The sequence below is a fragment of the Drosophila nasuta genome, unplaced genomic scaffold (assembly GCF_023558535.2).
Source record: "Drosophila nasuta strain 15112-1781.00 unplaced genomic scaffold, ASM2355853v1 ctg29_pilon, whole genome shotgun sequence".
Taxonomy (NCBI): domain Eukaryota; kingdom Metazoa; phylum Arthropoda; class Insecta; order Diptera; family Drosophilidae; genus Drosophila; species Drosophila nasuta.
Window position 1 is genome coordinate 159,367 of NW_026869495.1, and position 27,975 is coordinate 187,341.

The 27,975-nt window shown below is 36.7% G+C and overlaps 1 protein-coding gene across 1 annotated transcript in view; it reads left to right on the forward strand.

Moving 5' to 3' along the window:
- LOC132797886 (uncharacterized) overlaps positions 1 to 27,975 on the forward strand; it is a 50,956-nt gene that overhangs the window by 7,017 nt on the left and 15,964 nt on the right. Inside the window, exons 3-6 of the mRNA XM_060809635.1 lie at positions 13,279 to 13,456; positions 15,028 to 15,223; positions 15,323 to 16,144; positions 16,321 to 16,616. Of these exons, the coding sequence (XP_060665618.1) occupies positions 13,279 to 13,456; positions 15,028 to 15,223; positions 15,323 to 16,144; positions 16,321 to 16,616 (1,492 nt within the window). The remainder of the gene's footprint in view (positions 1 to 13,278; positions 13,457 to 15,027; positions 15,224 to 15,322; positions 16,145 to 16,320; positions 16,617 to 27,975) is intronic.

Below are 27,975 nucleotides of genomic sequence, written 5' to 3' on the forward strand. Positions count from 1 at the left end.
CAGAATCTATGGAGCGTCTAAGGTTCCTAGTAAATTTAATACTAATTCCCTAAAATTAACATTGAAAAGTATTTAATTTACCTCCCGGCACGCTATGATAAAGTTGAATATGTACACATTAAAGAATTAAATACTGGTAATTATACTCTATCAAAACAGGATGATGGAGATATTGCATTCAAATTGAAATTGTAATTGAAAAATACGCAAAACAATAAGTTATATTAACAAAATAAAATTAAAAGTATTTTTAAATGGGGAATGGTAAATTTGGGGAATTTTCAGCTTTCTTTTCCAGCTTTATTACTTTTGATACTTATTTCAAATAAATGTTATTGAAATATAAATTCGAAATTTTCATTAGGGAATGGGAAATTGGGGAATTTTCAGTTTTTTTCAGCCACTTTTCATCTTTTACATTGCTTGAATAAATGTAATTGAAGTTTAATTTCATCCCTGGGGTATGGGAAATTGAAACAGGTTTGTTAACAGAAACAGGTCCGTTATCAGAACCGGATACCTGATCTGTACAACCAGGTCTGTTTAAAAGAACAGCTAGCTGTTTTCATTAGGAATGGAAATTGGGGAATTTTCAGTTTTTTCAGCCACTTTTCATCTTTTACATTGCTTGAATAAATGTAATTGAAGTTTAATTTCATCCTGGGTATGGGAAATTGAAACAGGTTTGTTAACAGAAACAGGTCCGTTATCAGAACCGGATACCTGATCTGTACAACCAGGTCTGTTTAAAAGAACAGCTAGCTGTTCGATACAACCAGATATCTGATCTGTACAACCAGGTCTGTTTAAAAGAACATGCTAATGTATCTGTTTATTGGTTATATATGATTATGTTTCGTAAAATAGATCACAGTACACTAATGACCACAAGACTGAAATAATAGCTAATCCACTAAGAGTTGTATGAGATAAATTTGAAAGAAAGAAAATTAATCAAAAAGTTTTAACTCAATTAACTAAAAGCCGAAATGCTCTAAAAAATTTTTTCTGATCTTAAACACCTCAAAAGTCAGAACAGTATTGGTCTGGAGGAAACATTTAAACCTATGTCTGAACCACTACATGAACTTGTGAATGATAACAAAAATTTCAGACATAGATACCATTTAATAATGTTGAGACTGGAAAAAAAACTATGCAAAACTACTCCATTCGACCGAGAGAGAAACACACCATCTAACAAGAAAAGGAAACTCACATTTCACAGTGCTAAGAGTCAATTCTCAAAACCTAAATATGATATTGAGAAGACATTGGATTGGGGAATGGATAGTGTTAATGCTCAGGATGATGATGATGATGATGACGATGATCAATTCTATTCTCAACCAGCTATAGAAGACACATCGTTTGAAGGCTTACCTCATACCTCGAGATCGTTAGCGAGAGAAGGTTCTCCTTATTCATCAACTAAGTTTATGATACAAATATCCCCCACACTTCGCTTCCAAGACTCACCCCATTCATCATTTCCGTTAACGAGTCAAGAGCCGTCTCATTCATCGAACGTGTTACCAAATGAAACATCTATACATTCAACGCCTTCGATAACGAGTCAATCAACCCAACTTGAAGACAACTCAAAAAATTTGAACATGGAGGGGAGTGAACTGGCACGGGAAGATCTTTTGATAAGACTTATGGCCCATACAAAATGCAAGTGGACAATTAATGTTGAGAGTTCACACATTAATGTGACTCACAAAAAATTGAATTGGATGATGGTCAAAACTGGCGTCATACTAGTGGATTATATTCATTAATATTCCTCCGCCTACCTCTAAATTATAATTCAAATGATCTAGAAATATATAATGAAATTTTATTGATAACTAATGTGCACCGGAGAAACTTTAATTCCGATGGACAGATCAGAGGAACAAGGGCAAAAGAAATATACAAAAATTATTAAACCACTCTTAACAAAATCACCCACTGCTGAATCTACACCTAAAATCTCAAAATCAATTGTTTCTGGACTGGATTCATGTCACTCGCGACGAATAAACCCAATTATGTATATTGGGACTCTTAACTCTTAATTGTCTCTCATACAGCTAGAAATACGAATCATACTAAAGAAATTACGTCAATAATTGAAGAATTGAGAGAAGCTCAAATTATACACTAAATTCGTATATAATTGATTGATAATATTGAAATGAGCTTATAATCATCATGTCTGTTGACAAGTTTGGACGTTATGTAAATGATAAACAGATCTCTATTCATTTAAAACGACGTGAGAAAATACCAGGACTCTACATTGATAATGATGGAAGTTACAATATACAAGGAAGACGTTTAAAAATGGTCGCTTACTAATTGAGAATGCTGACTTGGCGATAAAAGAGTATGTGGACCAAGTTGTAAACGATCTGAGAAATTTTCTAACATCAATGATTTCAAGTCATCAAGAAAGGAATGAGAGATTATTATCCGATAAATTGTCTATAGTTGATCAGCGAATAATCAAGACTGAGAAAACTACATCAGATATTCTTGATAAAATTGTACGGTCTCATATTCGAAAGTAATAAATATGTCTAGACGGGGAATAATTAATGAAATACATGCTCCTTCACGTAAGCATCGCTTCTAGGGTGCGATGGCGCTTAGACGTAGAGTCATAACAAAAGGAATAAACGAATTATGGCGAGCTGACTTGGTTGAAATGGGAAAGTATGCACACTCAAACAATGGGTCCCGCTACATGCTAACAGTGATAGATACATTCTCAAAATTTGATGGGGAAGCAATAAAGTCTAAAAATGCAAAAAGACGTTGCTGAGGCCATGGAGAAAATATTTCAATCAGGGAGGGGATACCCCACAAAATCTTCAAACAGACGATGATAAAGAGTTCTTTAACACCCAATTTAAGATATTAATGAAACGATATGGAATCAACCACTATTCAACATTTAGTAACTAAAAAATTTCCGTTTACAACAATAGACATCATAGAACTATACGAATGCCACCCGTTAATGTAAACACTAATAATGAGAAACATATTTTGAAAACTGTCTACAACAACATTAAAATGTTTACGGGTAGCAAATTGAAAATGGGTGATTATGTACGCATCAGCAAGTACAAACACGTATTTGAAAAAGGCTATACTCCTAATTGGACAACTGAAAGTTTTAAAATAAGCAAAGTTACAAAATACTTACCCAACAACATACTTACTACAAGACTTCAATGGGAATCTAATTCAAGGTGGTTTCTACAAAGAGGAACTGAAAAACAAGTTTTCCTAACACTTATCTGGTTGAAAAAGTGTTAAAAAGAAAGGTATTAGAGCTCTAGTGCGCTGGTTGGGTTTCCCAAAACCGAAGACAGCTGGATTCATATGAATGAAAGTTTGTAATAATATATGATTGAAAACAATTTTGTGTTTTATATTTTTTCTTTTATTTTACTTCCAGTTATTTAACATTTTTTTATTTTATTTTATTTTGCGCGTCATCACTCTTTTCGTTTCGTTTTCGTCGTCTAACGAACAACAATTAGGTCCAGTCTTTGTGCTCGCGAATAAAGCGGAATTATATCATAAAAACTCTTGTTTTTTTTCATGGCGCCCCCGGTGGACTCTAATTGTTGTTGAACGCAAGTGATTGAAAAATAGAAAACAAAACAAAACAAATTCGCGCCGGTCGAAAAATATAATAAAATATAAACAATCAATTGACTTGTGCCAGTGCTGTGATCTCCTTGTGTTTGTCATCGGTGGATTTTTCGGCATCATCGCTGGAGGATACCCTGCACCAAGCAGAACACACAGAGGAAAGTGGCTGGGATCATTAAAGATCGCCTATTCCGGGTACTGTGCGAAAAATTGAAAGTAAGCAACTGAATTGGTTGCCAAGTTGCAAAATTCTAGTGACGCTTTCAATTATTGGCACATACTAAATAGTAGAGCATTTGATTTTAAATTTTATATTTTTAAATTAAAAAGTGAACCGCTTAGGCAGAATATTGTATTTTGTTTTCTAAGTGAAAGTGACTAGGGGAAATCTTTATTACCATTGCATCGAACTTCTTCTCTAAGTTAAATTGCAATTTTTCGCTTTCGTCGCCCCCTTTGTCACCAGATTCGTAGCCGCTGTAAGTTGTGTGCTGTTGCTAAGCGCACATACGTATATACATACATATATACCCGCAAGCCAACACTGCACCGGTGTTGTTGCTTGCATTTTCGTTTTCGTTTCGCGCGAGTTATACATTTGTCACCACTTACCACTTCCCCATCTCATTTGTCACCACTTACCACTTACCCAACACTAACACATACAAAGCATTCCATTAGATCGGGATTGCGATCGTCAATTATGTAAACATAAACATTCAAGCTTCCACTATAAATTAATAACCCAAACTGGGACTGCTAGCTTCTTTAACGTAAACATAAACAACCAAGCTTGCACTCCAAAGTCAGAATATGCTAACGTAATTATAAACAACTCAGACGGTTTGGCTGCCGCCAACATCCAAGTATAAAATAGCACTTCTTGCACAGCTTAACTTCTATGTACGACACTGTGTACATTCTTATTTATTGAAATACAATTCATGTATATATATATCAATACGATATATAACTCAGCGCTTAGAAACTGCGCACATACACACGTTAGCAAGCCAGCATCTGCACAGTTCATTGCGCTCTGTAGTCTGTGTTGTTGCTTACACTTTTCGTTGTCGCGCGCTTTGCAGCGCTCAGAACTCGCTCTCCTGCATTCGTTGGTGAGCATTTAAGTGCAATATCTCGTTAGCTCCCTCGAATTTTGTACAACCCTATTGTACGATTTCGAGACAAGGAGAAAATCGTACGCTGCAGATAGATAACAGATAGTCCTATACAAACAGGCACCGCTGCGAGTTTTACGACTTCACACCATCTATCAGCACGCATGATTTGACCTGCATGCGTCATAAACTTAAGCGCTATAAGATAATATATCAAATATATATAACTGGCGCAGCCGGTCTGAACGGACGGATAAATTAATAACACACTAAGAAGTAACATTTGAACTAGCTGAAAAGGCATAACAAGTGTTATCGAAAGTGAAAAAGTTAAAACAAAAAACAAAACACACACTAAGAAGTGATATTTGAACTTAGCTGAAAAGGCATAACAATTATCGCCAAAAGTGAAAAAGTGTAAAACAATAGTGGCATAAAAAGGACAAAGTCATAATTGTGCAACTAAACTAACAAATCTAAAAAAAAATATATAAACTTTAAAATGGAAAACGAAAATATAAACGAAATGCAGAATTGCATTCAGGCTCTCACTCAAATTGTTGTTCAACAAATGCAACTACCAAATGCGAACTCAAGAACAAGAGCTAGAAACCAGATTGAAAAGGAAACTCGATATCTTCCAACATTTACTGGACAAGATGGTACTCTCCATGGATTCATTGCTTCAGTGGACCAGATTATGCAGGAATATGCAGATGATGCGGATCAGGTTTTCAGCGTTATATTCAACACGAAGATTCAAGGACAGGCAAGAACAGTTCTCACCATCAATACACCGACAACGTGGGAGGAATGTAAGGAGAAATTGCGACATCATTACCGGCCAAGAATGGACCAAATGGGTTTGACTAGGAAGATCAACAATCTCAGAGTGACATCTATTAAAGATTTAGATATTAAGGTAAGGTACATAGTGGAAGAAATAACAGACTTTGCTGTATTTGAAAATAATGAAAGCTTAGTAAATATATTAAGTTCACTATTGATTCAACGAATAAAAGAATTAGCTGCAGGCTCCATGGCAGTCTCGCTAATGCCATTAACAACAGTGCAAATGGTTAGAAATGAAATTGCTAAATATATCGGTCTAAATTTTGGAAATTTAAATCAAAGATTGTTAATTCGTAAAAATACCGAGAATGACTCAGGTAACAATATTGATCAAAGAAATAATAATAATAACAACAATAATAATAATAATAACAACAACAATAATAATAAAAACAACAATAATAATGGCAATTTTCCAAAAAGTCAAAATACTAGGAGACAATATAACAATCAACAACAAAATAGGAATAACAATACTAATCCACAATACAATCATAACTATAACAATAATCAACAAAATCAGAATACTAACAATAATCCACATCAATATCCAAATAATAATTACAATAAAAATGAAAGTCAAAATGTTAGACGGAATCCCCAGAGGCAATGAGTGTTGATAATATAATTGATGAGGATAATAAAAGTACAACAAGTGAAATCCCTAAAGATTTTTTACCCAGTAGCCTCGGATGAAAGAAAAATTTTAATAGAAGGAACAATTGAAGATTGTAAATTTACTTTTTGTTAGATACTGGATCCACAATTAGTATATTAAACACAAATAGAGTGCAGGAAAATTTTTACAAAATAATTGAAAAATATTCAAAACAATTCATACAATTAATGCAAAGTTTGAAACTAATAATTACTTAGTTATGACAGAAGCACCAAGAGAATTTCGATATTCTCCACAAGTTCGTTCAAGATGGGTGGCTTTACCCCTGGATAAATCATACGATTTTCTATTGGGTATGGACTTCATCCAAAGAAACGTTCAATTTATTGATTTCAAGAAGAAAACAATTAAACTGATAAATGATGCTGAAATTCCATTCCATTCCAAGCATCCTGAAGAGGCTTGTGTTTTGGAAGTAAGTGAAATTGAAAGCTTTAATTTAACAGATTTAAATTTAGAAGAAAAGGAAATTATTACCAATCTAAACAAAAGATTTAACAAGTTATACTATAAAGAAGGCGACCAATTGACAAATACAAATACAGTGGTACACAATATAAGAACAATAACGGACCAACCGATCAATTCGAAAATTTACAGGTGTTCTCCAAAATATGAAGAAGAAATTCGAAAACAAATTTTAGAAATGGAAAGAAACGGCATAATAAGAAAAAGCAGAAGTAAATACAGCTCACCTATATGCATGGTGCCAAAGAAAATAGATAATTCAGGAGTACAAAAATATAGATTATGTGTAGACTATCGTCGATTAAATCATGTAACAATACCAGACAAATATCCGTTACCTCTCATGGACTCAATATTAGACAAACTTGGTAGGGCTCAATATTTCAGTACATTGGACTTAGCAAAAGGTTATCATCAAATCTTGATGGCTGAAGAAGACATAGAGAAGACAGCGTTTGTTTCACCATTAGGACTTTATGAATACGTTAGAATGCCATTCGGACTAAAAACGCACCAGCAACTTTTCAAAGATTAATGAATGATGTTTTAAGAGATTACATAAACAAAATATGTGTAGTCTACTTAGACGACATTTTAATATTCTCAACAACGCTCGAAGAACACAAACATGCTTTAGAAAAATTTTTTAAAAACTCCAAGAACACAGATTAAAAATACAAGTAAATAAATGCTCATTTATGAAACAAGATACAGAATTTTTAGGACATGTACTCAGTAAAGACGGAATTCGACCAAATCCAAAAAGATACAAGATATTTTAGCTATTCCAATCCCAAAACAGAAAAACAACTAAAAGGTTTTTAGGCATGACTGGTTTTATAGAAAGTTCATAAAAGATTACTCAAAAATTGCATACCCTATGATCAAATATTTACAAAAAGGAAATAATATTAATAAAAATGACCCAGAATTTATAGATTCTTTTGAAAATTTAAAAGAACTTATAAGCTCACATCCAATTTTGAAATTCCCAGAATTCGATAAACCTTTTACATTAACGACAGATGCGAGTGATTTTGCAATAGGAGCAGTGTTATCACAGCAAACTCAGCCAATAGCATTCGTATCTAGGACCCTAAACAAACACGAAAAGCAATACAGCGCGACAGATAAAGAATTTCTGGCAATTGTGTATGCCGTAGACTACTTTAGGCATTACCTATATGGCACACAATTTACAATTATAACTGATCACCAACCAATTATGTATCTAAATAAAAATACAAAGGGAAAGACCTCAAGGACAAACATCAAAGATGGATATTGAAACTACAAGAATTTGATTGTGATATCAAATATTTAAAAGGAAAAATAACAAAGTGGCGGATTTCCTCAGTAGGCAGGAAACAGCCCCGCTTATAGACAAAGAAAATATTAATGAATCAAATTTAGCATTGACAGACACAATTCACTCAGCAAACGAGAACGAACCAATAGATTTTTATATAACAGATGATATAGTTAATAAATTCAAAACTCAAATCATTATCACATATTTAGCAACAGACAGTATAATTAAAAATAAAGGCAGAAAAATTATTGAAATTAATCCAGCAGACGACAATTTAGAAATAGAACAGAAACTCTTAAACAATATTAATAGGGGAACTATTGGCATATATTCAGAAGTACCAGATTCCATTTACTATAAAGTACAATGTATTATAATAGACAGTTTTAAAGACACGAAAAATATAAAATTCTTAAAATGTACAAAACGAGCAGTAGACATAAATGACGAACAGGAACTCCACAAACAAATAGCTTTATATCACACAAAAGAATCCCTACATAGTGGCATGAATGAGACATTTTATAGTTTGAAAGACAAAATTTATTATCCAAAACTTAGAGAGCACATTAACTTAGTTATATCCAACTGCACAAAATGTAGAGAAATTAAGTATGACAGGAAACCGATCAAAGTAAAATTCAATATCACAGAAACTCCTCAAGAGAAAAATGAAATAATTCATATAGACATTTTCCATATCAAACACCGATCATTTGTTACAATCATAGATAAACTTACAAAATTTGTAGCTGCATACAATATAAAAGATAGGAATTGGAGGGCAAAATTGCAAATTATAATAGAGCAATTCACAAAATTTGGCAAACCCAACAAAATTATTATGGATAATGAATTTAGATCAGAACAGATTCAAAGTTTCTTAAATAAAGAAAAAGTCGAGTTACATTTAACAAAACCAAACTCGCACACAGGTAACGCAGACATTGAAAGACTTCACTCCACGTTAATAGAAATTGTCAATAGACATCTCGATAGAATCAAAAATTCAAATTGCTGTCAACACTTACAATAATAGGTATCACACAACTATAAAATGCTCCCCAAACGAAGCTAAAAATACAAAGAACTCACAAGACCTTAAAGAAATAATAAGCGCTAACAAAGAAAAATCATAACAAAACTAAATGAAGAAAGAGAACAGTATGAAGAAAAAAGAGAGGAAGGACCAATTAAAAATTACAAAAGACTAAGACATAAAGATGAGCCGTATTTTAGATACGCCAAACTAGAAGATATTCATCCATGTAATATCAAAAGACCATTAAAAATGGAACAAAATTAAAATACATGCACATATACATTAACAGTTTTAGTAATAAATACATATATATATATATACATTTTTCTTTTACTCGCACTTTCAGAATATTTTATTAATCACTTTAATGATTTTATCAATGACACATGCTAGACTGCATGTGGTCCCAATTCAAGAGGAGGCAGGATATGTCCCTATACATATGTATTCTACAGAAATTGTAAATGAAACTATTATAATTTTGCACATTATTGACATTAATCAAATCACAATAATAATCAATAAAATATACGACAATATAAAGAATATCGAAATAGCAAATAAGGAAACATTAATTGATGAAATAGAATTACTAAGGGCAAAAGTAAGTTCTATCACTCCATCAACACGAACAGAAAGAGGTATTTTTAATGGAATAGGCACCGTACATAAATGGCTATTTGGCATTATGAACAATGAGGACAGGGAAGAAATTATAGAACACTTAAATATAATAGATCAAAATAATCACAATGCAATCACTAACTTAAACCAACAAATTCACATTAACAACCATTTTAATAATACTATTAACACACTAGCAGGCATAATCCATCAAGACAGAAATATGATAGAACTTCTTTCAGCCAAAATGAATAACCAAACAAAAGAAACAATAAAAACATATTATTCAATGATCAAATGAGAACTTTAAAAATATTGAAGAAAAATTAAATTATATTCAAGAAACCATTGCATCAGCAAAAAACAATATATTTTACCAGAAATATTATCAAAAGACGAAATAAATAAATTTAAAATAGATTTTTATAAAATTAAATTAATCAGAATGGGCATATTAAAATACAAAAACAACGCAATTGTCATGGCAATCAAGCTACCCAAAAACTTTATAAAACAGACATCAAACTCATAACTGCAATACCTAACAGCAACAATATTCAAATTGATCAAGAAAATTTACTAATTACTCAAATTTGTAATAAAATATACGATTATAAAGAAAATGTAATTTTAAGGGAACTAACATTAAGTAAAAGCTGCACAATAAACAACAATTGTAAATTCAAATTCAACAATAAATCCAGTATAGAACAAATAGATGATGAAACAATAATTGTAAGACACGAAAAATTAAAACAAAATTGCGATCAAAGAAATATTACATTAAATGGAAACTACTTAATACAATTTGTTAACTGTAAAATTCAAATATTATCTGAAAACTTTGCAAATGAACAAATAGAATTTTATGATAGATTTTTACCCAACAAACTTATTGAACCAATCTTATAAAAACACAATAAACTTTGAACACTTCTCAATACAGAACTTTGAAAACTTACAAGAAATCACAGAGTTAAAATTTCATAAAAAATAAGTTATGGCATTTCAATTACATTTGCAATTATTATATTAATATTAATATTTTACTTGTGTATAAAATTAAGACCTAATAATATTCATGTTAATTTTAAAAGAATTCAGGAGAATTCAAATTCTGGCGATGGAGGAGTTATACATTTGTCACCACTTACCACTTCCCCATCTCATTTGTCACCACTTACCACTTACCCAACACTAACACATACAAAGCATTCCATTAGATCAGGATTGCGATCGTCAATTATGTAAACATAAACATTCAAGCTTCCACTATAAATTAATAACCCAAACTGGGACTGCTAGCTTCTTTAACGTAAACATAAACAACCAAGCTTGCACTCCAAAGTCAGAATATGCTAACGTAATTATAAACAACTCAGACGGTTTGGCTGCCGCCAACATCCAAGTATAAAATAGCACTTCTTGCACAGCTTAACTTCAGTTTGTATCAATTCTCTGAATAAACCAGTTCAAATCTACGACACTGTGTACATTCTTATTTATTGAAATACAACTCATGTATATATATATCAAACATATATAACTCGCGCTTAGAAACTGCGCACATACACACGTTAGCAAGCCAGCATCTGCACAGTTCATTGCGCTCTGTAGTCTGTGTTGTTGCTTGCACTTTTCGTTGTCGCGCGCTTTGCAGCGCTCAGAACTCGCTCCCCTGCATTCGTTGGTGAGCATTTAAGTGCGATATCTCGTTAGCTCCCTCGAATTTTGTACTCCCCTATTGTACGATTTCGAGACAAGGGAGAAAATCGTACGCTGCAGATAGATAACAGATAGTCCTATACAAACAGGCTCCGCTGCGCATTTACGACTTCACACCATCTATCAGCACGCATGATTTGACCTGCATGCGTCATAAACTTAAGCGATATAAGATAAGGTTATCCTACTTTACAACTGTTCAGACTAATAAACTATGAGACAACTATTGATTATCAGGCTACCCATTGTAAACTATAAACAGATAAGAATTGGACCTAAACAAACATTAGTTCTTAAGATATTGTATATATAAACCCTGCATATTCCACAATAAAATCAGTACTCAACGAAAACTCGTGGTATTCACTTCTCCGAGCTCAATTTGTTTCAAGTACAGATTGCGGCAACGAAATTGTTACTGGTATCAAGAACCGGTGGCAGACAAAACAAACTTTTCAGCTACATTATTAACATTTGGTGACCCCCGACTTCTGGACACAGGATTATTTTGGAGAATCCTACATGTATAATTTGTCAACTGGGCGACCAATTTCAAAACCAACAACTGATCAACTTGGCGATCTTGGACATCACTGGATAGTCAACTTGGCAGAAACAAAGAAGGAGAAAATCAAGCTCCATAGCCGTAATATTTAAGAGTATACCTTGACCGCCTATTTGGTTGTGAGTAGAGGCACAACCTGTCAAAGCGACAAAACAAAATACCTCCAACGGGTCAGGTAATACTTTAAATAAAAATGGCATCATCGAATATCAGCGCATTGCTGGACAGGCAATTAATAACAGGCGAAGAGATCCAAAACGTAATAAGGAATTACAAAAGGACTCGTCTGAGCGAAAACTACAGCATGACTACATCCAAAACGCATTGAGAAGTTAGTTAAGCTGTGGGAAACATTTTCTAAAGGATTTAAATATAAAATGTAAAACAGAAGGTGCTAAAACTGAGCACAATTACTTTAAAAATGACTACTTCAATCAAATAAGAGATTTGGTTGTATCCTACAAAGGAGAATTTAATAAACAATTATCCACAATACAAATGGATACTGGATCGGTTACTTCCAGTGAAGAAGAATCAGAACTGGAGCCAATGATTCGTGAACAAAGGGTTTTGCTGGATAGCTATCGATAGCTTGGAAAACATCATGAACAAAATGACGAATGAAACACCTCAAGGATTTATGCCAATCATAAATCAGTATTGGAATAAGATAACAGCTATCCACATAGAAATTTATAAAAATTTGAGGATCCTGCATAACTTGGATATAGCGACCGGAGATATTTAGCAGTTGAAGACGCCGTCATAGGAGTCCAAACTATGACATGTGAAGAAAGTATCTCCCGTACTGCTAACATACCCCAAATGCATGCCTCATTGCCGTTGCCGAAGGTTGAAATTCCCAAATTTTATGGGGATTATTTAAAATGGCAACAAATTCATGACATCTTCAAGAAAATGATTCATGAAGCATTATTACCCATCATTCAAAGATGTGGTACTTAAAACTAGCATCACTGGAGATGCTGAGCGTTTAATACGCCATCTATCCTTAACCGAAGGAAATTATGAAATAGCATGGAATATGCTACAAGAGCGTTTTAGCAACAAAAGAGTGCTAAGTAACGCATTAATACAAAAAATATTAGACCAACCATCAATAACAAATGATGGCAAGTCTATAAAGGCAATGCATGATAATATCAAAGAAACATTATCTGCACTAAATAACATTGGAATTCAAACTGAAAATTGGGATCCAATACTGTTATGTAGTTTGACAAGGAAATTGGATCGTCAAACTCATATGTTATATGAACAATCAGTTGTAGACTCAAAGAAGCTGCAGAAACTGGATCAGTTTTTGACCTTCTTGGAACATCGGTTCCTTACATTGGAGGCTACCGGCAGTGATAAGATAAGTCACACCAAAAAGGCACATGCGCTCAGATTGGTACAGAATATACATGCCATTTCTGTAACAAACCCAATCACATCATGTACAAGTGCAACGAGTTTTGAAGAAAACTACAGCTGAACGATTAAATTGGATTCAAAGGAACAAGTTATGCGTAAAATGTTTCAAACGCGATCATTCAGCAAAGGAATGTCAGAAGAAAAATTGTTTTAAATGCGATAAAAGGCATAACACAGCAACATCAGCAAAGTGGAGTACAAACCAATTATGTACTTTTAGCCACTGCTCGAGTTATTATTGAAGGCAATAATGGACAAATGGCCGAATTCAGAGCCTTACTTGACTCAGGTTCTCAAGTCAATGTAATCTCTGAAAGAGCATTAAATATATTAGCTCTCAACGTTAAAAATCAGAGCTACAAATAAATGGAATTGGTGGACGAACACAAACATCGAAGGCACGTGTTAATGTTATGCTCAAATCACAGCATAACAATTTCAACTCTCGATTGGAGGCTATTGTATTGCCTCACATTGTTGCAGATCAACCAGGACAGTCAATTGATATTGCTTGTTGGAAACTTCCAAAGCATATTGAATTAGCAGATCCTAACTTTGACAAAGCAGGAAAGATTGATCTACTCTTAGGAACAGAACACTACTACGACATAATGCACGACAAGCATTTATCGTTGGGTAAAGGACTGCCAAGATTACAGAAAACCAAACTAGGATGGATTGTGGCTGGAAAATTAAAACATAATTCATCAGGATCAACTACTTGTGCAGCTCCAACGGAAGAAGATAAAGTAGACCAACAAATTACGAAATTTTGGGAACTGGATTCATTCTCAACCGATACACCATGTCTATCACCACTGGAGAAACAATGTGAAATGCACTTTCTCCAGAACATTCAGACTGCAATTGATAAGAAACCGATTGTTAGTCTTCCATTCATGGATAATGCTTCAGCCCTGGGGAGAGTCGTGATCTTGCGACACGACGATTCCTTTCTTTGGAAAAACGGCTATTGCGAGATCCACAAACTAAGGCAAGTTATGTGGATTTCATGAAAGAATATGAAGCTCTTGGGCATATGAAGGAGATGCACACAAATGAAATAACAAAAGCACGGTACTTTATACCACATCACTGTGTGCTCAAACCTGAAAGTACCACAACCAAATTAAGAGTGGGTTTCGCTGCATCTGCAGTTACGTCATCAGGAAAATCGCTCAACGACTTACTGCACAAAGGACCTACGGTGCTAAACTCTATATTTTCAATTTTGCTGCGATTTAGAACTCACAAATATGTTTTCACGGCAGACATAGAGAAAATGTACCGTCAAATCTGGATAAATCCCGAGGACCAATATTTCCAAACATTTGTTTGGCGCAATGATCCATCTGAGGATTTGGGATACTACAGATTAAAAACGGTTACCTATGGAACAAAAAGCTGCACCATATTTAGCCACAAAATGCTTGCAGCACATAGCACAAAAGGCAGAAAAGAATACCTAATGGTGCTGCCGCATTGGAAAACGATTTCTATGTAGACGATTGCTTAACCGGAGCCGAAACTATACCATAAGCTCTACAGAGGCAACAACAGCTTAACAAACTTCTGCAAAATTCTGGATTCAAGTTAAGAAAATGGTGTACCAACAATTTCCAAGTTCTACAAGGAGTTCCGAGGGAAGACATCACTTCAAATGTACAACTGGAGGAGACTTCATATGAGGACTACACGATTAAGACCCTCGGAATCACCTGGACACCAACGACAGATCACCTTTGTGGGAAAACGGAGATAGCAACAAAGGCCAACATATCAAGACGAGATGTTGTGTCTGAAATCTTTAGGATATTTGATCCTCTTGGTTTATGTTCCCCAGTTGTAATGAAAGCAAAAATTTTCATGCAACACCTCACAACGGAGGGTTATGAGTACAAAGACGATCTGCCGGCTCATCTTCAGGAGAAATGGAAACGCTACAGGGAGGAGCTAAAGGTTCTGAACACCATAAAAGTACCACGTCACGTCTACTCAGGAAAAACACCTGTGACGGCAGAAATCCACACATTTGTTGATGCCTCGGAGAAAGCATATGGAGCTGCTGCATACATCCGAGCAACATATAAGGACAAGCGAAGAACGATCCAAATATTATGTGCAAAATCTCACTTAGCATCAATAAATACAATAACGCTACCGCGTCTGGAGCTTAAGGCTGCTGTATTAGGAGCACAGTTGACCTCCAAAATAAAGGAAGACTTGGCCATGAAAAATGCATCCACATATTACTGGTCTGATTCACGGATTGTACTGTCATGGATAAATTGCTCATCATCCATTCGAGACAAATTCGTTGCCACTAGAGTTGCAACAATACATGAGCTATCCATACCAAAACAGTGGAGACATGTTGCATCAGAACACAATGCAGCAGATGTCCTCTCCAGAGGAATGACGGCTTCAAAATTCGCGGAACATGCCATGTGGTTCTACGGCCCTATGTTCCTACATGGTTCATCATCCACATGGCCGGCTCCTTTTATTGCTACCAACGAGGAATTAATAATTATGAATCCGCCAAAGGTTAGTCAATCATCCGTGATGACTATCACAAAAGAGGAGGACATAATATACACAATACAACATAATAATTCATTTAACAAGCTACTCAGAGTAATAGCTTACATGATGCGCTTCCGACGTAAGAAGAAATACATAAGCCACACCATTGAGTTTGAAGAAATAATGGAAGCCCGAAAAATTGTTTTCCGCAACATTCAAAATATCGACTTCAAAGATGACATCAAACATCTCAAGAGGCAATGGCAAGGGAGACACTAAAAGGCAGTCCAATCAACTCACTATCACCATTCTTAGATCAGAATGGAATTTTGCGTGTAGGAGGTCGACTGGAGGCGGCAAATTTATCATTCGACTCCAAACATCCGATACTTCTGCCATACAACGACCCTGTTGTGAAGATGATTCTTGTGCAAATACACAAGGACAACATGCATTGCGGACCTCAGGCTCTATTGACTACATCAAGGCAGCAATTCTGGATCCTTAAAGGAAAAACTATGGCTAGGAGCACGGTAAAAGCCTGTGTCAAGTGCACTAAAGCTAAGCCAAAATTAATGGAGCAGATCATGGAAAATCTGCCACCACTTAGGGTAACGCAAACTCGACCATTTTTCAACTCTGGCGTCGATTATTGTGGACCATTTAAAATCCACTACAAAGTGAGAGGAAAGAAGCCTAGCACAGCTTACATTGCCATATTCTGCTGTTTCGCGACTAAAGCTGTGCATCTCGAGCTGGTTAGCGATCTCACAACAGAGGCATTCTTGGCAGCACTTCGTCGTTTCATTTCTCGGCGAGGGAAATGCCAAACTCTTCACTGCGACAACGCAACAAATTTTGTGGGAGCAAAAACAAGTTGCAGGAATTACAGGAGGCTATATTCTCCGATAATGCAAAACCCAAATTCTCCAGGAGTGTAACAACAAGGGAGTTAAATTTAAATTCATTCCACCTCGTGCACCACACTTCGGAGGATTATGGGAAGCTGCAGTAAAGTCGGCAAAACATTTATTACTAAAAAATGTGACGACAGCCGATCTTACTTATGAAGAACTGGAAACAGTTATAGTCGAAATAGAGGCCATATTGAACTCTCGACCATTAAAACCACTGTCCGATGACCCAAATGACGTTACAGCACTAACGCCTGGACACTTCCTAATTGGAGAGCCGCTAACTGCACAAGCTGATTGTGAACCATCGCAGCAACCAAAACGTTAGGTAATCGATGGCAGGCCGTTTCAAAACTGAAACATGCATTCTGGAAACAATGGTCGCAGGAGTATCTAACAGTTGCAGCAACGTCAAAAATGAAGAAGATCCTCAGCAAACATAAAGGAAGGCACTTTAGTAATAATAAAGGAAGACAATGTCCTGTATTACAATGGCCCATGGGAAGAATTGTTCGAGTGTTCTACGGGAAGGACAACTTTGCACGAGTGGTTGAAGTTAAAACGACCAAAGGGATCTTTAAACGTGAGATTCAACATGTTGCTCCACTCTTTAATGAAGAAGAACCCACTGACAAACATCCAATTAAAGAAGATGAAGTGGAAGAAGAAAACAAAGCAGTTGAAGACCGCCAGCTGAGGAAAAGGAAACAACCAAATCACGCTTCAATAACCACTGTTATGCGACAAGGACGCCAATAAAACTCTCAGCTGTTTGCGCCGATGGAACATCAGATATCTGGTTACGCAACCAGTGCACAGTGGATCCGCTTGTATGGAAGAGCGGCCAAAAATACTAATAATGGACATAACGTGCTGAAATTTATAACAATAATTTAGCAAATTTGTCTAAACATATAGCAACAAAAATCGGACATATCGATCGGCTATATCCTATAGCTCCCATAGGAACATTCGATACCTAATTATAAAAACATATTTGTTTAATCTAATTTATTACGATTTTGGTATGGAAGATATTTTTCGTAGTTATACATATTCTTAAAAAACTAAAATAAAAATCAACAAACAAAATATAAACAAAAATTATAAAGCATCATCAAATAATTCGTAGACAGATGTAAGCAAACTCGACCTATCTTTTTAGGAAGTTGTCTCTGTCCTGTTAAAAATGGATCTGAACGCAATAATAAATAGTTCATGACATCTGTGTTTGTTAAAGTACGAGATACTTTCCGACTGTGTTCTACATTTTTTAGTTCCTTGTTATTGGATTCTGCTGCTTCCTCTGAAAGCTCTCCTATCGACACTAATGCATACTGTATTACAGCTGAACCATGAATTAAGACCTTATGGACGGTAGCCGGTAAATAGTACCATGGATATGCAGCTATAAGATATTTGGCTGTATCCAGCGCGTAATTTTCAAATTTCTCCACATTAATTTTGAATCCCGATGCCATGGCTTGCAATAATGTTGCACATCTGTGAATCAAAGATGCATCGATTCCTGTTATTTCGGAGCTCAAATCTGCACTACAAAAGAATTTCCTTGCGATATTTCCGTTGCTTGAAGATCCTCTACCTCCATCTCTAGGTTTGTCCACTAGTATTCCCATAATTTCCGGCCCCGATGAGCACTTTCCTCTATTTGATTTGATTTGCAATAGGGGCGTTTTATTGAAATTGATTCTTTTTTATTAAGCCATCCAGATTGATATTTAATAACTGCAGATTTTGTCCGTTTGTAATTTTTCCAAAAGTAACAATTGTTTTGCAGAGGTTCTCAATTTTATTGGATACTTTGCTCAACTCTGGAATAATGTAGCCGTTGTTTTCAATATCCGCTTGCACATCGGAAATCAATTTCCTCATTTTTCGGCGTTGGTTCCATTACCTGTGCACCACATATTAAAATATGCAGACGTGGAAAACACATTTTTGCGATGCACCTATCAAAATCCAAAATCAAAATTTAAATAATAATTTACAAATTAATATTTTTGCAAAAACACAAACCACTAAAGACGAAGACAAAGCAACAGCGTAAAAGCGCAACAGCACAATAAGCAAAGACTCACCTTTAACTGCTTTAGTAATATTAGTAGAAAACACACATCGGCAAATTTCGGCAGCTAATTTTAAAATATTTAGTAACCTAAAATAAGACGATCACAAAACATACATACCAAGTTCTGGGTTTTCTTGGAACATAACTAAAAGTCTAACTAAACATTAAATATACTTTCAAAAATACACAAAAAGGGTTATTCGATCAAATTAGTTTTACGAAAAACTTTTCAGGAAAGTTAATTATTAATATCTCAATTTAAAGTAAATACCTTCAATTTCATAATTCATGTTAAATTATTCAAATCGGAGCATTGCAGCGTACGTCTGATCACTTTAAAGGGCGAATTGAAAGAGAGAAATAACTTCCAAAGCGCAGCTGCGTTGCCAAAATGAACACGTGCTCACGATTGCAAATCCATTTTTAGAAAGTACCGTTAGATTTCTAGTAAAATCCGGTATGCCAACACTGCAGTGTTGCCAACTCTTAGTGGTCGTTTATAGCAGTGCATAAAAGCATAAAAAATAGCCAAAAATAGCAAGATTTCTTAAAAAATAGTAAATTAAAATAGCTGTTAGTTTTCAATAACAAAATCTTATATTTTTGTACATTCAGTGTTGATTATCTAATGATTCTTCCTCGATAAGCAAATTGTTTAAAACTTGCCCAATTTCCACCTCCTCGGAACTCAAATACTTTCCCATTGTACCAATCTGTAAAAGATACTTATGGGGACGTCGTACTGAAAACAGCATTTTTCAGCTCGTTGCAATCCATATCTGAAAAAAATTTATGAATTTTCTTAACTACTCATTTATAATTATGGAATTCATACCTTATGTCTAAAATAGAACATAGTGTGCTCATTTGCATTCTATTTCTAAGTTTTGACTTTACCAGGTTAACCTGGCTAAAAACTCTTTCTACCATTGCATTTGACCATGGTAGGCTTAGGAGCATGATAGCAAATGAAGCCAAATCATTAAAAGGATTGTTTCCTCCAGCGTCTTTATATGAATTAACTTCGCTCCAAAATAATGAATTATCTCCATTATTTATCCACTTAATTAAATGAATATTGGCATATTGATTCAGTATTGGATCGATTTTTTCAGTAGGCGTGTTAAAAACTCCAGAATACTCATTATATCTGCCTTAACTGGTTTTAAAACATTTTCGACTCCAAACAAATGTATGTTAGTTATCTGGTAGTCTGATGTAATAAAGAAATTTAATTAATTAGAATGAAACTGCATTCATTAAATACGCATTATACAAACCTTTCATTTATTTGTTTTATCAATTCTATAATAAAATCTGTGCATACTCTTCGAATTTGAAGTTCCTGTTCGGCGCTTAAAGTCATTGATTTGATTTCATTTTCGAACTTGTATCCCAAAAATAAGTTCCGCTGAACGTAATTTTCAAACTCATCATCATTATGCTTATCCTCACTAGCTGTTATAACTTTAGACTTAAGTGAGTCTGCAAGTTTTTAAGATCGCCAAGAAGTTTTATTGCATTTGGATTGTTCGCCTGAAAACTTTTGTTGACTCTCTGAGCATCTTCCAAAATAGGTCGAAGAAACAGAAGATATGCATAATTAATTCTATCCGCATACATATCCTTTAAAATTTGTGCTTTATGACACTTTTCTTGTGTAGCTGCAATATCAAAATGCAACTTAAGCGCATCCCATTGATCTAAAATTCGGCTAACTGCAGTTTCTATTGACAACCAACGCGTGTCACAAACTCTTGAATTTTAAGTGGTTCCTATTATTTAAAAAAAACATAATTAGTTGAATATCAAAATTAACTTATAACACATACTGACAAACACAAAGTACGATCACAAAAGCGAATTACATTAAAAAAATAAATAAAAACAAAAACTATATGTTAATTGTATAAAGGCAACGAAGACAAGATTAAACAAATAACAAATAATACAACTCCAATGAAATCAAACCTTCTCATCGTTAATACATTGATAAATTTTTTGTATTCCATTTGACGCTTGGAACTTTTGGAAAACCAGTTGTAGGTTTCGTAAATTAGAAACTCCAAGCCATCTGGAAGTGCTAATTTACATGCATGGTTTACAGCCAATTGCACCGAGTGGCAAACACATTTAATTAAAACAAGCGAAGGGACATCTTTCTTCAACTCCTGATAAACGCTTCTTTTAGAGCCGATCATAACGCTCGCATTATCTATACCTATTCCGATAAGGTTACTTATGTTCATGTTCATTACCTTTAACTTATTTTTAGCGCTGTTGCTATAGATACGGCATCTGCGTTTTCAAGTTCAATAAGGCACAAAAATGTAGACACAATTTTCGACTGTTGGATACTGAAATAATTAATGGCGACTCCTGGTAATGTGGTAAACTTACCAAGTATTTTTGTAAAGCTTATATCTGTCGATTCATCGATCAATAAGCTAAATTTTGAATTTGCAATGTCGTTTTGCAGACATTCCTGGAAATGTGGCGACAGCACATTTTTATAACTGTCATGCACTTTGTACGGTGAATTTTAACTGGCTTTCTTTAAAGATTTGCGCGCACAAATTATTAAGGTGGTCAACCGAACTGATTGAACAGTGTTGAGCCACAAATAAGCAGAGAGCAGCTTCCTTTGAGGATGTCTCTGTAGATGTTTTGGGAAAGTCTATTGTTTGGTTACCTCGCCGTACTTCAAGGTTTGCCTTGTGTTTTTAGTTTCGACGTGCGATTTCAAGTCCCACAACTTTGCATTTAATGGGCATTTGCAATATTTGCAAAATGCTTTTGATTTATTAGTTAAATCTTTTGCAATACAGTCCTTAAATTGGAGATCCTCCAACCAAGCATCGCGCACTTTTGTTTATACATTTTAAGAAACTTCCGCACAAACACAATAATCAGTGTATTTGAATGTAGAGATGGTAAACGATGTTGAGAAAATACCAAGTACCCAAAAGTTACAAAGGGGTAAATAATATTTTAGTATTTAAAATACACAATTCGGTCACGCTGGGCGGTAAACGTGGTGTGTATATATCGATAACCACAAACAACGTCTCTATTGCCAATATACGATTTTCGAAAATTAAATTTGAAGGTCCACTTTTTTAGTTGACTTTAAATAAATAATCAAATATTACAAATAATTTAAAATAGATAAAAATAGCAAATTTTTTTGTGAAATAGCCAACATAACAGGCTCTAGCAAAATGAGTGGTTTCTAGTTTTAGGTGATGCAAAATAGCCAAATCTGGCTAGAAAATAGCCAAGTTGGCAACGCTGTACGCAACACGGGGCTACTGACAGCAAAAGCAGGATGCACCATAAGCAACACCAAAAGACAAAATATTACATAAAAAAAAAAACAAGTAAGAAAGCTACAGTCGAGTGTGCTCGACTGTGAGATACCCGCTACCCATTTTAATAAAAGAAAATATTGCGGTATCATTTTAAAAATATACCGAATATACTGCAAAAATACTAAAATATACCAAATGGTATATAGTACACCATTCAAAATATACCATACACGGCACAATGTACCAGATTGTCGGCCAAAGCAACTCAGACCCTAGTAAGTAGGCGCTTTTGTCCATACAAAAGTATTTCTTTAATAACTTCCACAATTTTTATCTGATCGTAACCAAATTTTCAGGAATCATAACTAATATAGTAATTATTGTACATACCACAATTCGCAACTCTAGCTTTAAAAATAGGCTTGTTTTTCGATTTTTTTGATTTGCGGGGGCGGAAGTGGGCGTGGCAAAAATTTGAAACAAACTTGATCTGCGTGCAAACATAACAAATGCTGTCGAAAAAAATTATAGCTCTATCTCTTATAGTCTCAGATCTAGGTGTTCATACGGACGGACGGACAGACGGACAGACGCTGATCAAGAATATATATACTTTATAGGGTCGGAGATGCCTCCTTCTACCTGTTACATACATTTCCTGCCGGCATAAAGTTATAATACCCTTCTACCCTATGGGTAGCGGGTATAAAAATTCCATAAGTTTGTTTGAGACTCTTGTTGACAATGACCATTCAATTCCGCGCATTGAGAAATTCAATCATCTCATTTCTTGTGTCTCTGGTGTAGCTCTTGGAACGGTGAGAGCGTTTCAAATCACCGAGGACAACTATGAGAAAACAATCGCGAGTTTGAAAAGAGTATATGACAATGATTGTCTGATATTTAATGAAAATATCCGCTTCAGCGTTGCGAAACTTGATTGACACTGTCTCTGCGATATACGGATCTTTGTTGTCGATAGGTGATGATAAGAAGATTGCAAATGCAATCCTTATTCACCTGGTCATGCACAAAGTAGATGCAATGACAAAGAAGAAGTGGGATGAGCAGCTAGATTACACGAAAATTCCATTATGGAGTGAGTGTGAAACTGTGCTTAATCGTCGATATCAGCACTTGTCAGCTGAGATTTCGACAAAGTCCGATAGTCAAGCCGTTTCCGCTAAACAGCTTATTCTTTCGTGTACGACGCCCAAAGATAAGATTGATCAAAAGACCCAAATATGCGAATATTGCAATTCCGAAGATCATTCCATCGTGAGTTGCTCGATACTTGCTGCCTTGGCAGTTAAACAGAGATTCGACTACGCGAAAACAACAACAGCATAAATTGTCTTCGGAAGGGTCACACTGTCGCCAAATGTAAGGTAAAAGTGACGTGTGTGCAGCCGTTCACATCATACGTTGCTGCACATATATACTGCGACTACAAATAGTAGACATTACCACCCCCGAGTCTCCGCTGTTGAGCCTGATCGACCATCCACTTCGCATGCGATGCATGCGACCGTGTCGGATAAAGTGATCCTGGCCACAGCAGTCATCAAAATAAAGACGAATTCAGGCGATTTCGTCTTAGCCCGAGCTTTGCTGGACTCTAGGTCACAAATTAATTTTGTGACTGAGGAACTAGCTCAGCGGCTGCATTTGCGTAGAGAAGACTCGTGCATCAGCTTACTTGGCATTGGTGAATCCAATTCTCAAGATAAGAAAAGATACACACTGTGGTGAAGTCGCGAGTTGGCTGCAATGAATACGCGATCGATTTATGGATCCTCAAATCGATCTCAGGTTATCAGCCAGATCACACTGTAATTGTCAGTGGCTGGAAGATACCTGCCAATATTCAGCTAGCGGATCCCTATTTCTTCTTGATCTTCTTATCGGCGCTGAAACTTTCTTTGACCTATTGTCCGTTGGCCAAATCAGCAAGGTCCAGAGTGTCCAATCCTCCAAAAGACAAGCCTTGGGTGGATTGTCTCGGGGCGGTACAGTCCTGGTGAAAAATCTCACAGAAGATGACTGTCAATCTGAGCTATCAGGAAGAAAGTTTGAGCTCGATTGACAAGACCTTGCTGAAGTTTTGGACTGACGAAGATGTGCGCTCTCCCTCCAAAGTCCTTTCCGATGAACAACAAAATTGTGAAGATCATTTCAGATGATCCGCACCAGCTTGGGTGCTCATTTGAAGTTGCTAAACGGCGGTTTTGTCGTTTGAAAACGCTAACTCGAGATCCCGAGTTAAAGCGAATGTACTTGGAATTTATGGAAGAATATGTAGAGATGGGCCACATGTCCGAAGTGAGTCACATCCTTCCAAGTACACCACACTATGTTATTCCGCACCAATGTGTATTACGGCACCAAAGCACTTCGACAAAGCTGAGGGTCGTATTTGATGCTTCGTGTCGCACTTCGACACATAAGGCGTTGAATGACATTCTTATGGTCGGGCCTACCATTCAAGAAGATCTGTTTTCGACGCTGCTTCGTTTTCGATTGCATAAATACGCATTAACGGCCGACATCAAAAGGATGTACCGCCAAGTTATAGTGCACGAAGCAGATCGAAACTATCAGCTCATAGTGTGGAGAAAAGATCCATCAGACTCGTTGAGATTATTCAGATTAAATACTGTAACATATGGCACTGCGCCAGCGCTATTCTTGGCCATACGGTGTTTGATCCAGCTGAGCGAGATTGCGAAATCCTCGCACCCCATGGCAGCTGAGGTTATCAAGCAAGACTTCTGCGAAGTGGTTCTCGAATGCTCCTGGGTTCTCCGCATCAGACAGTACACCAAAGCCGATAACGATCTCCGACACTGACGCAACCAAGACTCTAGGTGTGATTTGGTTGCCAAATGAAGACGTGTTCCAATTCCGGATCGACGATTCATTCATGGGTCTTAAAGCGACAAAACGGAACATTCTCTCGGTGACATTGCGGTTATTCGATCCGCTTGGCCTATTGAGTCCCTTAATTATAAAAGCAAAGATACTGCTTCAAGAGCTCTGGCTTCAAAAGTTGGAGTGGGACGAATCCATACCATTGAGTTTGGATACATCGTGGCAGCAATTGAAGTCAAATTTGACACAATTGCAAAACATAAAAGTGCCACGATATTTGTTCACAGAGCCTACGTCACCGATAGAGATACCTGGCTTCGCCGACGCCTCAATAAGAGCGTATGGGGCGTGTATTTACGTTCGTACGCATACTGCAGAAGGTTGTGAAGTATCATTACTAACCTCAAAATCAAAAGTAGCTCCCTCAAGACTAAGACTCTTCCTAGACTTGAGTTGTGTGCAGCTCACCTTCTTGCAGAACTCTACCACCGCATACGAAGACTGATCCGATCACCAATTGAACGGACGGTTCTTTGGTCAGATTCGGAAGTCACTCTTTATTGATCCGGTCACATCCTTCCACTCGCGACATTCGTGTCGAATCTAGTGGCCGAGATTCAAGAGTGGTCAGAGAGCGTGGAATGGCGTCGTGTTCCAATCCAAGCAGAACCCCGCAGACATTGTATCGAGAGGTTGCGATGTGACTGAACTGTGCGCGTCAATGTGGTTTAGTGGTCCGTCATTCTTGATGGAACCACACGACGCATGGCCAGTTAACCACCCTTTCGTCTCTGAAGAGACGCGCAATTTAGAAGTGCGCAAAGCAGCTGTTGGACTGACAGCTATAGTGGTAAAGTCAGATCTAGTGGACTCGATCGAAAGTTTTTCGTCGCACACAAGTCTGTTGAGAGTGTTCGCTTATGTGTTCCGCTTCATTCGAAGATGCAAAGACAAAACAGTTCAATTTGAACTGGTTCCAACGGCATCAGAACTGAAAGAAGCATTCAGTAAAATAGTAGAAGTAATGCAGGATTTCGAATTCAGAGACGATATAGAAAGGGTTCGTAAGAGTACACGTGTGAGCTCGAGTCTACAACGACTCAATCCTTTCATACATGAGTATGAAGGATCTTGGTGTTCGGTTTCGTTGTTGCGAGTCGGGGGCGACTGGTAAATGCTCCTATTTCGTATGATGCTAAGTTTCCACTCCTCTTGGCGAAGCGCTCACAATTTGCTCGCAGCTATGTGAGGTACCTTCACTTGACCAACTGTCACGCTGGCCCAAGAGCGCTCGTGAGCATTCTCAGAGAACGACTTTGGTTAGTCAATGCTCAAGAGCTTTGTCGTCAGACAGTACGTTCATGCATCCGTTGCTTTAAATGCAAACCTCGGCTGTTTACGCAAATAATGGGAAATTTGCCTGCTGATCGGCTCTGAGCACTCCGCCCATTTTCAACTTGTGACGTAGATTTTGTGGCCCAGTTGAGACTACCTATAGGATTCGCGGAAAGTCGCCGTACAAGTCGTACATAGCTTTGTTCGTCTGTTTTGCGTCAAAAGCGGTTCAATTAGAAATTGTATCCGATCTGTCAACTAATGCATTTCTAATGGCTTTCCAAAGGTTTGTTGGTCGAAGAGGATGCCTGAGCCGAGTCCATTGCGACAACGCGACGAACTTCGTCGGAGCAAGTCGCCATCTGGAGGAGCTAAGGAGGCGAGTCGAGGCCGAGGAGAACCCAGTTCGCGACTTCGCATCAAGAAGCGGATGCGAATTTGCGTTCATACCGCCGAGGGCTCCTCACTTCGGAGGACTATGGGAGGCAGGTGTGAAGTCTGCAAAGCACCTACCCTACGGACGGTAGGCAACGCCCTGCTCACGGCCGAGGAGCTGCAGACAGTGGTCGTGGCGGTCGAGGCGGTGCTCAACTCCCGCCCGCTAGGAGCCGTAAGCCACGACCCCAACGACGGCGAGGCACTAACCCCAGGGCATCTACTGGTGGGCGGTCCACTGGTGGCACCGGCAGCATCGCGGACCCCGGACCAGGAGGGTCTGAGTTGCTTAAGGCGATGGCGAGCTGTCTCGTCAAGTGGGACCGGATGCAGCCAAATCTGCGAATCGGAGAGCTCGTCGTCGTCGCAGAGGACAACCAGCCGTCGATGCAGTGGATAGTGGGTCGAGTCGACGTCGCAGACGTACGAACTAGCGCAGGAGGGCTATACAAACGGCCAGTACACAAATTGGCGCCTCTGCCAATCGTATGAAGGCACAGCCGTTCATCGGGGCCGGTGTTGGCGCATTTGAGTTAGAATAATTAAGAGCAAATGAAGTATCATGAAGTTGTTAGAATTAGGGCGAAGCGAGAGCGCAATAAAGCTTTCGTTTGTTGCTCTCTGAGCGAATTCGCCTCGCTTCGCCGCTCTAGTTAAGTTAGGCTTAATGTAACTTAGCATAGAATTAATAAGACAGTTGAAATTGAGAACTTATCAGCGCGTCATCACTCTTTTCGTTTCGTTTTCATCGTCTAACAACAACAATTAGGTCCAGTCTTTGTGTTCGCGAATAAAGCGGAATCATATCATAAAAACTCTTGTGATTTTTCAAAGTTATTTATAATTTTTTAATTTTCGTAATTTACTAAATGTACACTTAATTTTAAACATTTCTTTATTTTATTTATACATTTTAATTTTCAATAAAGTATTGTTTTATTATTCTAAACATCTAGTTTTCTTTTTTCAACCTATCCATTAACATGAAATGTAATACTAATTGTCCTTCGTAAAT